At 30.9% G+C, this 15,642-nt stretch overlaps 2 protein-coding genes across 2 annotated transcripts; one reads left to right on the top strand and one right to left on the bottom strand.

Moving 5' to 3' along the window:
• Window positions 1-1,908: 1,908 nt before the first annotated feature.
• LOC126771396 (uncharacterized) lies at window positions 1,909-6,486 on the bottom strand. The gene is made up of 8 exons (XM_050491261.1): window positions 6,307-6,486; window positions 5,960-6,117; window positions 5,558-5,821; window positions 5,175-5,267; window positions 4,003-4,385; window positions 3,279-3,458; window positions 2,637-2,799; window positions 1,909-2,100 (listed from the first exon to the last, which is right to left on the bottom strand). Exons 1-8 carry the CDS (start codon window positions 6,320-6,322, stop codon window positions 2,014-2,016), a joined length of 1,344 nt encoding a protein of 447 aa, XP_050347218.1. The 5' UTR covers window positions 6,323-6,486; the 3' UTR covers window positions 1,909-2,013.
• A 423-nt stretch (window positions 6,487-6,909) lies between these two features.
• LOC126771516 (N-acetylgalactosaminyltransferase 7) lies at window positions 6,910-13,534 on the top strand. The gene is made up of 6 exons (XM_050491420.1): window positions 6,910-7,208; window positions 8,412-8,571; window positions 8,973-9,144; window positions 9,356-10,292; window positions 10,578-10,728; window positions 12,239-13,534. The coding sequence occupies exons 1-6, from the start codon at window positions 7,013-7,015 to the stop codon at window positions 12,387-12,389; spliced, it is 1,767 nt and encodes a 588-aa protein (XP_050347377.1). The 5' UTR covers window positions 6,910-7,012; the 3' UTR covers window positions 12,390-13,534.
• The last annotated feature ends 2,108 nt before the right edge of the window (window positions 13,535-15,642 follow it).

The raw sequence follows: 15,642 nt of genomic DNA, 5'->3' as shown, positions 1-15,642 counted from the left end.
TTGCTTAAGGTACGATGTGACATCAGAGCCTCACGGTAGCATGCGCAAGCGATCCCGTGGCGCTCCTCGTCAAGACGGAAATGGTACCGCTGGTTTTTAGTGGATATTCCGATGTTCTTTGATGGAGTAGTGTGTTTGTAGTGTATTAAACAAAAGAGCTATTAGCAAATCACATGGAATATGTAAATCTAAGGTTTGATTATCTTTCTCCTTCTTCCATTGGAATAGGATTTCACTGGTGAAACGACTTTGTGCAAGCTTGTCTGGGTAAGTACGACCCATTCATCAGATATTCTACCGCAAAACAGCAGTACTCGGTATTGTTGTGTTCCGGTTTAAAGGGTGAGTGAGCCAGTGTAATTACAGGCACAAGGGACATAACATCTTAGTTCCCAAGGTTGGTAGCACATTGGCGATGTAAACGATGGTTAACATATCTTACAATGCCAATGTCTATGGGCGTTGGTGACCACTTACCATCAGGTGGCCCACATGCTCGTCCCCCTACCTATACTATAAAAAAAAGAGATATATTTAACACAATATTTGTGATTGCTCTACGCGGCTCATAATACACCTTAAGCACTTAATCTCTTTAATAGCGGTTCATTAATTGTGATAATTATAATCAGATGTATAAATAAAAATAGAATTTTATTTATGTTTGCTATAATAAAAAATAATTTTATAAAAACCATAAAATTCTAAGATAAAAAAATATTTTGTTATCTAGTTATCATTTTATATTATAAAACTATAAAGGTGTATAGCTGTGAACAGGTTTTGTACAGATTTAGTACAGATTTATGTTTAAATAATTATGTTATTATATTATGCTGTTATAGTAATCTATAAGAGTCCTCGTAATCCAGAATAATTATTAAACTAAAGTTTTAACTGGTATTCAGTATAATTTTTTCCTATTTAATTACAAATCTGAGTCCCTAGATTTTTGTCCAAGTGTCGTATTTGATTTTGGCATTTTTAAAACTGAGATAAAAAGAAAATTACACCTTCAATAAAATTACACGTTCAAAAATGGAAATGTTTAATTTAATAGGTACTACTAATAATACTAGGCCTAAAAAAAGAGATAGGCGTTGCAGTCTGGTTTCCAAAATACAGTAAAGTTTTAAGTTACAAATGCATCTTTACAATGCACGTATGCTAGATTCCATGTACAACAGTAACAACCTGTTAATGTACCACTTCTGGGCTCCATTTTGAGGAGAAGGTTTAGGTTGAAATAAGCTCTTTCACCATGCCGCTCTAATGCGGGTTGGTAGAATACACATGTGGCAGAATTTCAATGAAATTAGACACATGCAGGTTTCCTCACGATGTTTTCCTTCACCGTCAAGCACGAGATGAATTATAAACACAAATTAAGCATCCGATCCTCGGTTAAGATTCACGCGTTCTAACCACTAGGCCATCTCGGCTTAAAGGAGAAGCAAAAGCTATATTATCAAAAGACGTACCATTTGCGACTGCTTAGACACCAGATTTTTATTTTTCTAATTCCGAAAATTTGAAATTAAGTAAACAGTACGTGGGTGGATACTTAACTCACTATAAATATTTTCTCTCGTGACATTGTCTCGCTTGCTCGCGTTAGCAAACACATAGAACGGCAACGGATCGAATTTCGATACAAATGTGATCAAAAACATATGTAACCAGTAGTCCTATATACGACTCATATATAAATAACAAACAAGTTATAGCATATTAAGTAAAGTTATTATAGTAACAAGTTACAATGAAAGGAATGCAGCTTTTTAATTATATTTTTAATTATACGTTCATTAATTATTGTAATCAAAGTACTTTTTAATTTAATTCCCATTCAGGAAAAGAAAGCTTTAAACCAGACATCGAAGGATATTTCTAAAAGAAAAAAAAATGTAAAAATGATTTATTTAATTTATATCACTCTTCTGACTTAAAACTCCCCTAGATTCATTAAAACTTAAATAATAACCTAGAGAGGCTAAATTGTTACATGTCAATTCAGATCTTTCTATTCCTTAGTTTGTCTTCAATCCTTTCCTTAGACTCTAATGCTTTCTTCAGTAGAGCTTCTTCTGTAGACTTTAACTGAAATCAAATGGGACATACTTTAATTACATTTTATTTAGTAATGTTTAATTCATTATTTGCAGCAACCTGACAGCCTCGACAAGCTGATGGTGCTTGGCAAAGTGGAGGAGAAACGACCAAGTGGCTGCTGCCCCACACGATGGTCGGACCAAGTTACCAACCTCACTGGTCTCCCTAGATCACACCTCAGACCCTAGGTTCGAGTGGACACGACCTTCAGCAATGAAGTAAACGACCGAAAAGAAATTCATTATTAACAAGCTTAAAAATTATGAATGAAAGAAGAAATTATCTTTTCCCTCTTTGACTCAGCGAAAAATAATTTTTCTCAAAGATACACCAGGTGCAGGACCAATGGCTTTATTGCTTTTCTGATACTAGTTAAATATACTAAAGAGAATTTTATCTTATCTTATTATTTATTTTAACTAAATATATATTAAATGAAATGTTTATAATTTCTTCAGTCTATAATAAGTATAAAAACAATAACTATACTAAATCTATTGAAATATAATAATATCTTAACTTACATTGACAGTAAAATTTTCCTTAATTTCTGTCAGCTCTTCTACGCCTTCTGCCTTTTTGTGCTCATACTTTGTGGTCAAGTCTTTTATTTCGAGAATTCGTTGCATTGCTTTCTTACATCTTTCATTACACTTCCTGTCTTTCTCCTCTGCTTCACGGAGATTGCTGTATAATAAAAACATTGCTAAAAAAACTATGTTTATCCTAAGATTGAAGATAACGTCCTTGTGACCGATTTCGGCCACAAAGACCAATCTCAAGGGAGATTAACCAACTGCGCATGACATATTTTAGTGCACGAATCTGTGCGCAAACACAGGTGCACTCTCATAATCAGATGGGACGGTAATACGACACGACCAGAAAGAATTCAAGCGCATGACCAACGGCTTTACTTGCTTACGTCCGAGGCACGGGAGAATTAATTCTTCTAACCAACCAATATTATTCTGGAAATATAACATCAAGTTGGTATATTTCCAGAATAATATTAAAAATATGTGTATAGAGATCGCTGTTAAATTGATAGCCGCTTCTTATCTATATTCCATCTCCCAAGTCTATATTGTGTTTTAATTTCATAGGTGTATAATAAACAACAGAGTTGTATTATAGTGTAATAAAACCAGCACCTAGTAACATACCTCTGTGCCAATGTCTTCTCTTGCTGTCGTTTAGCGTGACTCTCTTGTCTTTTTTTACTGGCTTCTTCTCTAGCAGCCTTGATCTCAGCCAGCTGAGCCTCAAGTTCGTTTACTTCAGTATTAAGGACATCTAATTCTCCTTCTTTGCTATCTGAATCCAAGTCACCATTTTCATAATCCCTATAAATTGCATGCAATTAATAATTTTTTTTTAATCTCTATCCATTTTTTATTTGCCAACCACCTTGATTTTAAAGGTCGAACCCAAAAACGAAATTAGACGACATGTGCATGAACAAATATTCACCTCGTACATACTCCCGTTTTTTTTTCATATTCAACGAAACTGTGGCAATTATTCGTGATGTCGCGTTAGCGTGGAATATTATTTTATATCTCATGGCTAACAGCAAGACATGATGATTATTTCTATAAATTAAGAGTTATAATGCAATTCAAAAACTCTTACATAGGAAGCGCGCGCAGAGTAATGTTACGCTCCTGTCGTTATTCGAAAACATTTACACATACATCACAAAATTGCAAAAGAATCGCAAACACAAATGATTGTTCATTAAAACTTTGAATAGTAATTTAAAATAAATTTAGGTTTACAAGTATTTTTAAGAAAATAAATGAAATATGCTCACTCAGTCCTATAAATATGGTTGACATTATTCAAAATTTATATGAATAAGACAAATATAAATTACTTATAATTTACCTTAAACTCTCAGTAAGCTTCATTATTTCATGCAATAAATTATTTGCTGTATCAAAATTTGGTTTGATAGTTTGTAAATTTTTCAAACTATTTTCCTTCTGCATGAGTGTAGCTCTCAATGTATTTAATTTTTCTTCAGCATCTTGGACATTCTGAGCTGCTTGCTCGGCCTGGGCTTTTATGTCCTCGGCATCATATACTCTAAGAGCTTGCTTTTTTTCAATTTCAGCCAGCAATGCATCTCTGTGACTTTTCTTCTGTTCCAGAGTTATTTCTGTTTGACGATTCTCTTTCAATATTGCCTCCAATTCTTGCTTTTCTTCATCATGTGCTTCATTTTCTTGTTTAAGGTCTTCTTCCAATTGTTTTACATCATGATCTATCTAAAATTGTCATAATCAAATGTTTTTACAAAAAAGAACGTAAATCTAATTTTGGTGTCTTTACTGGACTGTTATATAAGATAATTTAAATTTGCATATAAAGGATGATTTTAGGTTATAATCTCAAAGAATAGACAAAATCATGTCTCTACATATTTAAGGTAAATAACAGCTAATTGTTCTTTTTTAAGGTTGCACCACAAGTTTCAGCAACATGTCATTTCATTTGTTATGTTAATTATTATATGATTTTAAAATGAATGGAGTAAACACATTGAAAATGGCAGGCATTGACATTGCAATGCAAATGCATACATTTCCAGAAAACTAATTTGTTTTATTCCATTATTATTGCTTATCTGTATGAGTCTAAGGTCTTCAAATAATATGATTTTTCTAAGTTATTTGGACTACCTTCATTTTTCAGTTTCTAATGCATTTTCTGAGACAAATATTCAGTTTTTATCAAGTTTATTAGGTACTATTTTCATGCTATATGTGTTATTAACAACAATGAATGTACAAAAGCTTATTACAATCTAGATAAGGCAAGTCATGATAATATTCAACATCAACAAAAGGAGGATCACCTCAGCGTATGAATAAATATATTGCAATGCTAAACTCTGTGACACTGCATTTATGTGTGGAGAAAATAGACTATGAACACAAGGGACTTCATATATAAATAGGCCTGCCTATATAATCAGTTCTATTAAAATATCATGAAAAATATTTGTTTTACATTTGGTTTAGCTATGTTAAAGTAATTATTGTCAATTATGCTACCTGTTCCAATCTCTCAGCTCTCTTGCCTTTTTCTGCAGCTTGTTCATTTAGCATTTCAAGTAAACGATTTTTTCTATCTTCTAAAACTTTAACCTGAAATTATAAAATGTATTTATTAATGATAACTACCACATTAAATATTCCGAGTCAATGAAGTCACTGGACACTACAACATCAAAAGCTTTTAATCCTGAAAATTTGATTGTGATGCTGCCTGTCATGAAAACATTAATATAAATTAAAGATAAGGTACAGAGGACAACCCATATGTGGAGATACACACAAGACAGACTACACAATACACATACAAGACAAATATGTATTATATATCAAAATCAGCAAATAAGCTTGCTCTAAGAAATTTGTAATTCATTTTAACAAACCTGTTCAGTTTTAGAAAACAATTCCTCTTCATATGGGGCAATATCCCTCAGTCTCTCTTCATTAAACACCATTAGATTAAACAATAAAAGCAATATAGAGTGTGAAGTTGTGACTGTTGGTTGTAAGAAGTGTGTGATACTTATAGTAGCATCAACTTGTGGCATTACAGAGACTAAATGGTTAATCACTCTAGTCATATTGATGACAGGGAGCAGATCCCAGTAGTAAATAGTATTTTCGTTTCGGCTTTCTTCAGGTGGTGCCTGAATTGGAAAAAAAACATTCTGCTACACAAGAGATATGATTCTTTTTAGGTTTGTATCCTAGCTTCAGTATGATAGAAAAGAAATGATTATATATTATAATATACATACTTTTGCTGGTTTTAGATATAATCTTACCATAAGCACAGCATCTCTATCAATGCCTAGGCGATCGAAAACCTGGAACAGAGCTCCCATAACTGCATGAGGTTTCTTTAAGTCTTGTGTTGTAAGCGGATAATTCGGAAAATCCCCATTCCAGTTACCAATGAAGTTCTCAACTGTGAAAGCTTGTGCTGTAAATAAATAGAAATATTTTATTTTTTTATTTTTTTTATAAACATTTTTGTTTCTTCCAATTCAAACAAGTACTATGAATACGTTAATTGCTAATAATCCTATGAAATGAGATTAAAAACAAAAACATCCGAAATTACAGCTCAAAATCATCCAAAATATTTATTTAATGATTGTAAAAAACTTACTTTTCTCTTTCTCCATTTTGTAACTAATAATGTATATTTAATTTATTAGTTAAGTAGTACCATATAGCCTGGTAATATCAGTTTAATTCTCAAGTACCTATTTAGTATTTACTTATTGTGTAACTCTTGCTTATTATAAAGAAATCAAAACATAACAAAACTTGAAAATTCAACCGTTTATTATTTTAAACTTTCAAATGTGACATTTAAATTTTTTTAAGCGTTTCCTGGTAAATAAAGCAATGGTTTTGCACCATAAAGGCTCGTCATCATCTTTTTTTTGTTTTAAAAAATAATAATTATAGTGTAAGATTTTTTTAAAATAAAATGTTATATATAATTTTAGTCAATAATTTAGCTTATTCGTAATCAGTGCTGTGCATTAACCAGCATATATTATGAAACATGCCCTTCTTCTTATTGAAAAACATTGAAAAAACGATCACATTTACACAATAAACGTATAAAAGTTAGTACATTATAGTTATTAAGTACATAAGATATATTTTTTATTTACTCATTTATAATAGTAGAACGCTTGGAAAGGAACGTATTAGTAGACGTTGTAAATATTAATTTCACAAGAGACAAACGAAACGTCATCGTAAGCCGCGACCCGCATTCTCTTGCATGGAAGTTTGGTTTTTGTTTTGTTGCGTTTAATTATTATTATTTTAATGGTACTATAAAAAGTATATAAGGAAAAATGCGCATAACAAACGTAAGACGCGGTAGAATTATTCGTATGACAGCCATTGGTGCGGTTCTTTTAATTTTATTATACGCAATACATTCTTATTCTTATGTAAATGTCGACGTTGATTCAAACGATATTGAAATATCAGATACTCAGCCGAATTATCAAAAGTTTCATAGAGATGTATATCCAAAATTGAAAACCGGTAAGTTATTTTTAGTGTACTTAGTTGCAATCTACAATAGTATAACGATATGTACAGTTACATGCCCTAGAGATGCGATCGTCGTGTGAAGTGTTTTATTACCTACATCTAACTTTATGTTTATACATACAAAAAACTATAAATCTGATTATGAATATGAATAAAAAAAATACACAATCGAATTTTCAAATTTTACTTGTTTTATTTCTAATTAAATGAATCATCAAAATTTTTTTCTATTTTAATTTCCATTTTCTTTTTAGTAGATAAAGGTATTAGATCCCAATCATGTTTATCTGATTGCTTACACTAATTGAGAATACATGCTGTTTTGATAAGACATGATTTTAAATTGATTCTGATTAGTTTTTATTGAGTGGAATGTTAAAACTGATAATCCAAAATTTGTTAAATATTTACAGTAAATATAAACTAACATGATAACTAAATAATGAAAAAATATATTTGAATACTTTTTAATATCAAATCAAAATACTGCATAACTATCCAGTTAATATTTAAATAAATTTTGTTTTGAATAAATGGTAAAATAGAAAAAATTAAAGAGTGCTTTTTATTTTATGGTGATAATAAAACATTACAATAATCACACATCAATCAAATTCGATATACTTTATGGTTTATGTTAGTATGTCAGTAAAAAAATATATAACAGGATTTACATTTCCAAGTCAGACTACCTTGATGTCAAATCTCAATATGATGGGTTCAGTGTTTTGTTGTGATAAGTAAGCAGACAGACAGATGGCTGATGGATGGATGGATGGATGGCTATGTTTGCATTTATTATATTTATTTATTTAGGCCAACCAACATAACATACATATATGTATACATAGAAAAGTAATATTTAAAATGAATAGGACTTCAATGAAGAGTTGTCTTATTTAATTTTATAAGAGTAGAGATGGCTCAGTGGCCAAACCAGGTGAGTCATAACTGAACCAGTAATTGGTTCAAATCTGGGCAATCCATATTGGAGCTGTATGATGGAATAAGCTCCAAATCATCCCCACAAAGGAGAGGAGGTCATAAAGGAGGAGGTTATAAAAAAAATTGAGAAAAAATCATAATAGTAGGTTATGTAGTACCAGGCTAGGCAGCTAATATATTGAATTGGATGTATATACATATATCAATTTTTAATAAAAATAATCCCTTGATTATACATTTATATTTTAGAACTTGGCAACTTTGAACCAAAAACAGTATGGACTGTGAAAGGGCCAGGAGAAGCGGGTATGCCTTATCACATGTCTCAGGATCGTGCTAATGATATTGCAGAATCTGAAAGTGAATATGGCATGAATATAGCTGCCTCTGATGATATTGCAATGAACCGGTAATAATTAATATATTCTATTCCTTTAAATATATCAAAAATCGATAAGTTCTATAAGAATTTGCATATACATTTACATGTATGTGCAAATATGTTATCATACAAATCAATAATCATAGAAAGTGCTTATAAGTAAAGCCAATTCAGTTTTGTAGAAAATTATGTGCATTTTTACAGTTAATTTATTTTGATATGCTTAAAACAATACATACAACAACAAAAAAACTTATCAACTGTATAATATTTTTTTTATTGAAATAAATAATATATTATATAGCAAAAATTAATTCGCTCAAAGGAAATTAAATTAAAAATGTAAAAAGTGTGTGAAACACATATATTATCCTAAAATTTGTGCAACATATTTTGTCAAATGGTTTGATGACAGAAAATGTGAACAGGTCCATTCCAGACACACGACTAGATGAGTGCAAGTATTGGCACTATCCACAAGATTTACCAACTACATCTGTTATCATAGTGTTTCACAATGAGGGCTTCACTGTCCTCATGCGAACCGTTCACACTGTGATCGAGCGATCACCACCACACGTATTACATGAAGTCGTTTTGGTAAGTGAAAATATTTTTTAATTTAATGTCAATTGCTCTTTGTTCTTAATTATAGTATAAGTTTTTGCACTCGCAAACTTTTCCAAATCGATATCTATTAAATGTTAAAACCAATCCATTGATAAAACGCAATGAGCATGTGATGAATTCGTAATTTCTTAGTTACTTGTCTTGTATTATAAAACCGATATTAAAGTACAAGACATTACAGGTAGATGACTTCTCTGACAAGGACAACCTCAAAGAAAATTTAGATAATTATATAAAAAGGTGGCATGGTAAAGTTCGACTCATCAGAAATACTCGGCGAGAGGGTCTCATTCGTACCCGATCAAGGGGTGCAAAAGAAGCTACCGGTGACGTCATTGTATTCCTAGATGCCCATTGTGAGGTCAATGTAAATTGGTTGCCTCCGCTTCTCGCCCCAATTTATAGGGATTATAGAATTATGACGGTCCCAGTAATTGATGGCATCGACCACAGAACATTTGAATATAGACCGGTATACCAGCACGGAACAAATTACCGAGGTATATTTGAATGGGGAATGCTCTACAAAGAGAACGAAGTTCCAGACAGAGAAGCAAATCTGCACAAACATAAATCCGAACCCTACAAAAGTCCAACGCACGCTGGTGGTCTTTTTGCTATTAATAGACGATACTTCTTAGAGATTGGCGCATACGACCCTGGACTCTTGGTTTGGGGTGGAGAAAACTTCGAATTGAGTTTTAAAATTTGGCAATGTGGTGGAAGTATTGAATGGGTACCATGCTCCAGAGTCGGCCATGTATACCGGGCTTTCATGCCATACTCCTTTGGAGATTTAGCGAAAAATCGCAAAGGATCCCTAATAACTATTAACTATAAAAGGGTGATTGAAACATGGTTTGATGAGGAACATAAAGAATTCTTTTACACGAGAGAGCCCATGGCTAGGTTCTTGGATATGGGAGACATAAGTGCACAGGTGGCATTGAAAGAAAAGTTGAAGTGCAAAGACTTTGGATGGTTTATGGAAAATGTGGCGTACGATGTTTATGATAAGTTTCCTAAACTACCTAAAAATGTTCATTGGGGCATGGTTAAAAATAAAGCAGCGGGTCTTTGCTTGGATACTATGGGAAAGGCAGCTCCAGCATATATTGGTAAGTGGTATACACATACCCAGAGATACAAATTTAACAAAAATTTAAATTTTAGGCTTTAAAATTTTAATATAGAACTGCCAATATTGCTCTTGTAGTTAATTTATAGCATAAAATATCGATTTTATACTATTAATACTATTCTAAAATTTATTAAAAATCAAGTGATTGTTATAATGTTAACTGTCAAAAATAGTTTAAATAAAAACTTATGGACTTTCTTTTATCATCATAAAATCTCTTTATTTTTTCTTTTTTATATAATATATATAAATGTTCCCTTAGGCACTACAACATGTCACGGATCTGGTAACAATCAATTATTTAGACTAAACGAGGCAGGCCAGCTTGGTGTTGGAGAAAGGTGTGTTGAAGCAGATAAGGAGAGTGTGAAACAGGCAATTTGCAGACTTGGCACTGTTGATGGACCATGGAGGTAAATATGCATGTTAATTAACTTGTTATACATTATTCATAACCACAGAGACTGATTTAAGGCCTCCACAAGAATGGCGACCCCACAAAAAGCTCGCATTTCCATTCATTAAAACCGTTTTATTAAACTTTATATATTTCTTGTGTTTTACTATATATATAATTTGATTTGTTCCGCGATCAAAACTGAGTGAAAAAAAAAATTGTATTTATTTGGAAAAAATATATCAGGTTAGTTTTTTACCAGATATGTTTTCAATGTATTAATAACCCGTTTCGTTTTTTATCGCTTTTATCGCAAATATTCGAAACTATATACAGTTTTTTTTCTCATAACATTTGTTTATTTGATGTTTGTGTTTCGCAAGCTATTTGTTTTACTAATAAATAATGAAAAAACGTAATAAACCCATAATAAAATTCGGAAATGTCTTATATAAATATCTAGTAAAATATTGGTCATCGCGCTTGTCATTTCAACATAAAATATCAGTTTATGTAACTAGGATAGAGTGAAATGCCATAATGTTAGATTATAAAATGTCATTTACCAGTTATTTGTATGATTAGAAAAATATTTTTTATTATTTTTGTAAAAATCTGTTATCTGGTTATGGCATCACTTCAATTCACTTCAGTATTTTCCCTAAGCATCCATATATTATTTAATTAAAAAAAAATATTTTATAAGAACTTAATATTGTACACATTAAACATTTAATAACTTTATATAATGAATTTATTCACACTGCTGACATTTTGTACTCCCTCTCATCCTCGCATTTCATTCCATAAATCACGTATCTGAATGATAATTCGTTCTGATATTGTATATGACCATTTCTTTACTCTATGGCTTTTTTTTGTCTTTTCATCATGTACTTATTCGTAGAAATATAATAATAGACAAAATTATACTTCCATTGTTACGTATGCGAGAGTTCGAGGCACGTGCTAGCCAGGGTTCACAACCGTACGATAATTATCGTACAAATACGATATTGTACTTGGGCTGTACGATAATTTCCATTATGATGTAAAATTTGATAATTACACCAACCAGTAACAATAACAATTGTTTTTACTGTCAGCGCCATCTATTGGCTCATTTCGTTCTTAGGAACAATGGCAGCCGCTTCATATCTTGGTTTGATGCGGAATGTTGGGATAATTTTTTTTTAGTGCACTTCTGATTTCAACTGTAATTACAAATTATTTCAAATATATTGTTGTGATTTTGTATAATAGTATTGTATTTTATAATTATTATTCTGTTTTAAGATAATGTACGATAATTTTAAGGGCCCTGGTACGATAACTGGCTGGCTTTAGGTTGTGAACCCTGGTGCTAGCTAACGCAAACAAGTTTATTACAGTTTTAGTCACTGTGTGATGTGTATACAATACTGCAAACGCAAAAACGTCTCCAAGATGATTTATCTGTAACACATATATCTGTATACATCCAAGACGGTATGCCTCTTTTATTAATCATACATTATCAATTTTAGGTATGATGAAGACCACAACCATTTAATACATCGTCTCCACAGCTATTGCCTTACCTTACAACCTAACTCAAGAACACTGGGCCTAGCTCCGTGTGATCCCAACAACACATTCCAACAATGGACGATCACACATAAAAAGCCTAATTGGTGAATATAATTTTTTCGTTTTTTATAAGAAAAAATAATATTATAATGTGGTAATTCTCAAAGTAATAATTGATATATTTTTTCAAACAATAACTAAATATTTATTATCTTGTGCAAGTAAAAACATGATGTATGTCAAAATGACTTAAATTTTTGTAACTTGATTAAATTAAATAAAAAAAAATTAAATAATTTAAATTTCAATAAATTAAAAAAAAATGTTTACAAGAAAATACTGCCTGTATTGATAACAGCAATAACATTAGTGTACTTATAAAAATTTAGTCTAGTAAACATTTCAATATAATATGTACGGAAGTAAATATTTATGTCTATGACATCATTACACTATAACGTCATTCTCCCATTGATACTAAAATAAGTAATTGGTATTAATAGATATTATTACTTTCCAAAAAACTAAATTGTTTGTTGAGGAAAACTTATGAAAATATACTACTAGTATAAAATAGTAGTCTTCAGAACGGTGCTTATCATTTAAAAAACATCGCCTTTACTAATAAACATTGTTTAGCAGGTGTTTAGTTAAACACCATATTTCTTTCTGCCATCATTGATTTGACATTCGAAAGAAGAAGACACAACATTGCTTAGTTAACTGTCATAAATTAAAACTTAATTATTCATTTTGTCACAAATTACGTCATCAAATGTTTTCATGTTATATAACCTTATTGACCATAAATGCTTAATATTAAATAAATTTCCTACCTCGGAAAATAGATTCAAAGTGATAGTTATAAAATGAGTTGAAATAATGTAACACTAAATATAACATTTGTTAGTAAATGTTATAGTGTTAAATAATCAATAATGTTTTAAAATATTTTATAACTACAGTATGTCAGCATCCTCAGGCCGTAAAGATTTATTTCCTTGATAAACATAAAAATGTATGTTTGTTTTCGACATTTGTACATTTTATTGTTTGTAAATTTTATTGAAACGAGCGTATTTGTATTACTTACGTTATTATACATTATTTAATATTTATTTAAACTAGACTATCGAATGTTTCAAAATTGTGTCTCGAAAGATATTTTGTATATATTTCATGAAATTAAAACTAGTTTATAAGGTTTATATTAATTGAATGAGATTTTCAAAAAGACATTCGAAATTATGTACTTAATATAAGACATTCCTTGAATTACATAATATCTCTTATATAGTGAGATTATAAATTAATACATAATTAATTTATATATAACATATATATTTGTTTACTCTAAATATTTGTTTTTTTTTTCCTATGAATATAAATTTTACATAATTCTCTAATTGCATTTAGTTTATACATTTGTCTCGATGTATCATTTTATACAATTTTATACTTATTAATTAGTAATTATATTTGAAATATTATAACATTAGAATTATTATAGTAGTTATAATTGCGTAGAATAATTTGTATAACTTAGTTATATAGCTTTTTATATAAAATTTGTTGATTTCAATCGATTAGGTCATCACAAATATAACTGTATAATGATAATTTTCTTTTGAAACAGCTTGTAATAAGCATTTAGCATAACTAATAATAATATATCACATTAAAATTATTTGTATATTCGCATGATCAGTCTATGTTAAAAGTGTAATATTGAATATACAAGAACACAAGAAAAAAATATGAAAATGACATATATTTTCGATGCGTCACGTAATCAATGGAAATTACGAAGATATTCTTAAGCAACAAATTAAAGTTAATTTCACTGCCTATTCAACATTAATGTGTTACTTACGGTAAAACTCTTTCCCGGTCAAAATAAGTGACAACTGGTTATAATCGGACGCGATCAGAATGGTATTAAACATTGACAAAGTAAATCGAAATTGATAGTTCTCGACCGAATAAGCGTTTGCAAAGAATGATCTATCGAACTCACTAATGATGGAGATGGTTAATTTTATTTCTGTAAAAGACTCTGCATACACTCAGATGGCATGCTTATAGAAATTAAACAAATTTTACTAACCTATGTTTTTGTCTTTAATCAAAAGAACTTTTAACAAAAATAAAAATCGGTCAAAAATAATATTGATCGGGATACAGTACTGACTATAATATTGCCTTTCTTTAAGCTATAGGTAAGCTTCCTTTTAGTTGTTGAGCGGGCGTTTAATTAATGCCCGGCTTACATTATTCCAGTCCAGCGATCTAGTCCAGTACTGGATTGCTTACTGGAAAAATGTAAACCGGCACTGGAATGAACAGAATCCAATCCAATCCAGTTCATTCCAGTGCCGGTTTACATTTTTCCAGTAAGCAATCCAGTACTGGACTAGATCGCTGGACTGGAATAATGTAAACCGGGCATAAACACCGATTTCTCTCTTTCTAACATCATTGATTTGACCCTCGAAAGTATAAGACAGCTTGATTAATTGATGACTCTCTAAACAAACTCATAGGTAAATATATCAGTCTACAAAACGATTAAGGGTCCGTTCACACAGACCGGCTCGGAGAGGAGAGCAGATTTTTATCACGTTGGAAACAGTGTTTTGAGTGATTGTAGTAAAGTTTATTTTTGCATTTGCACCTTTTTTGTCATTAAAAATGCCTGAACGCGCTTCGTGTGAAGTAATAAAAGGAGCCGACCGGCTCCGCTTGCGTGCTCTTTCTCGCTCGCACCCGCTTTCAGATCTCTTCCAGCCGGTCGATGTGAAATAGTTGGCGGCTCCGCTCCGGCCAATTCCAAGCGTATACGACCCGGTCTGTGTGAAAAGAAAAAAGCAGGCCGATGCTCTCCGAGCCGGTCTGTGTGAACGGACCCTAAAGTATGAGTTTAAACAACATAAATATTTTAAGGTATCTGTAGTATATGCCCTCTAGTTTAATAATATGTATAGATAAAAAAAACGCCTTACTCTGTAAAATTAACTATGTATCTTTATGACAAATATTTTTAGCAATTAGACTGTATACTCTTCTCTGCATACTATTATAATACTATTTGACGTTTATTAAGCTCATTATAACAGTAATATATTTCGGCTCTTTTATAAGCTTTAGTAAGGTTTTTATAAGGATGACATTTTTAACTAAATATTTATATAACGCGTGCCATTAATGAAAAGATTTTTAAATAGTGAAAAGTAAAATTTGTTTATAACTTAAAATAATAGGACTGATTAAACTCACTTATTAAATATATCAATTTTCCTATATTAATTTCGTTATGAGATTAGTTCATCGTTGTGTAATGTAATTGTGGTTAGTTTTATAA

Source organism: Nymphalis io, chromosome 10 (assembly GCF_905147045.1).
Source record: "Nymphalis io chromosome 10, ilAglIoxx1.1, whole genome shotgun sequence".
NCBI lineage: Eukaryota > Metazoa > Arthropoda > Insecta > Lepidoptera > Nymphalidae > Nymphalis > Nymphalis io.
This window is presented reverse-complemented; position numbering and strand designations above follow the sequence as displayed.

What these genes read in the sequence shown, in the direction of transcription:
- LOC126771396 (XM_050491261.1), bottom strand. An exon ending in AAGCTTACTGAGAGTTTAAG is followed by an intron (nt 3,459 to 4,002) that starts GTAAATTATAAG and finishes TGCAATTTATAG; the next exon opens with GGATTATGAAAATGGTGACT. An exon ending in GAGAAGACATTGGCACAGAG is followed by an intron (nt 2,800 to 3,278) that starts GTATGTTACTAG and finishes TTTATTATACAG; the next exon opens with CAATCTCCGTGAAGCAGAGG.
- LOC126771516 (XM_050491420.1), top strand. Translation starts at nt 7,013, where the DNA reads ATGCGCATAACAAACGTAAGACGCGGTAGAATTATTCGTATGACAGCC. An exon ending in GATGATATTGCAATGAACCG is followed by an intron (nt 8,572 to 8,972) that starts GTAATAATTAAT and finishes AAATGTGAACAG; the next exon opens with GTCCATTCCAGACACACGAC. An exon ending in GGCAGCTCCAGCATATATTG is followed by an intron (nt 10,293 to 10,577) that starts GTAAGTGGTATA and finishes ATGTTCCCTTAG; the next exon opens with GCACTACAACATGTCACGGA.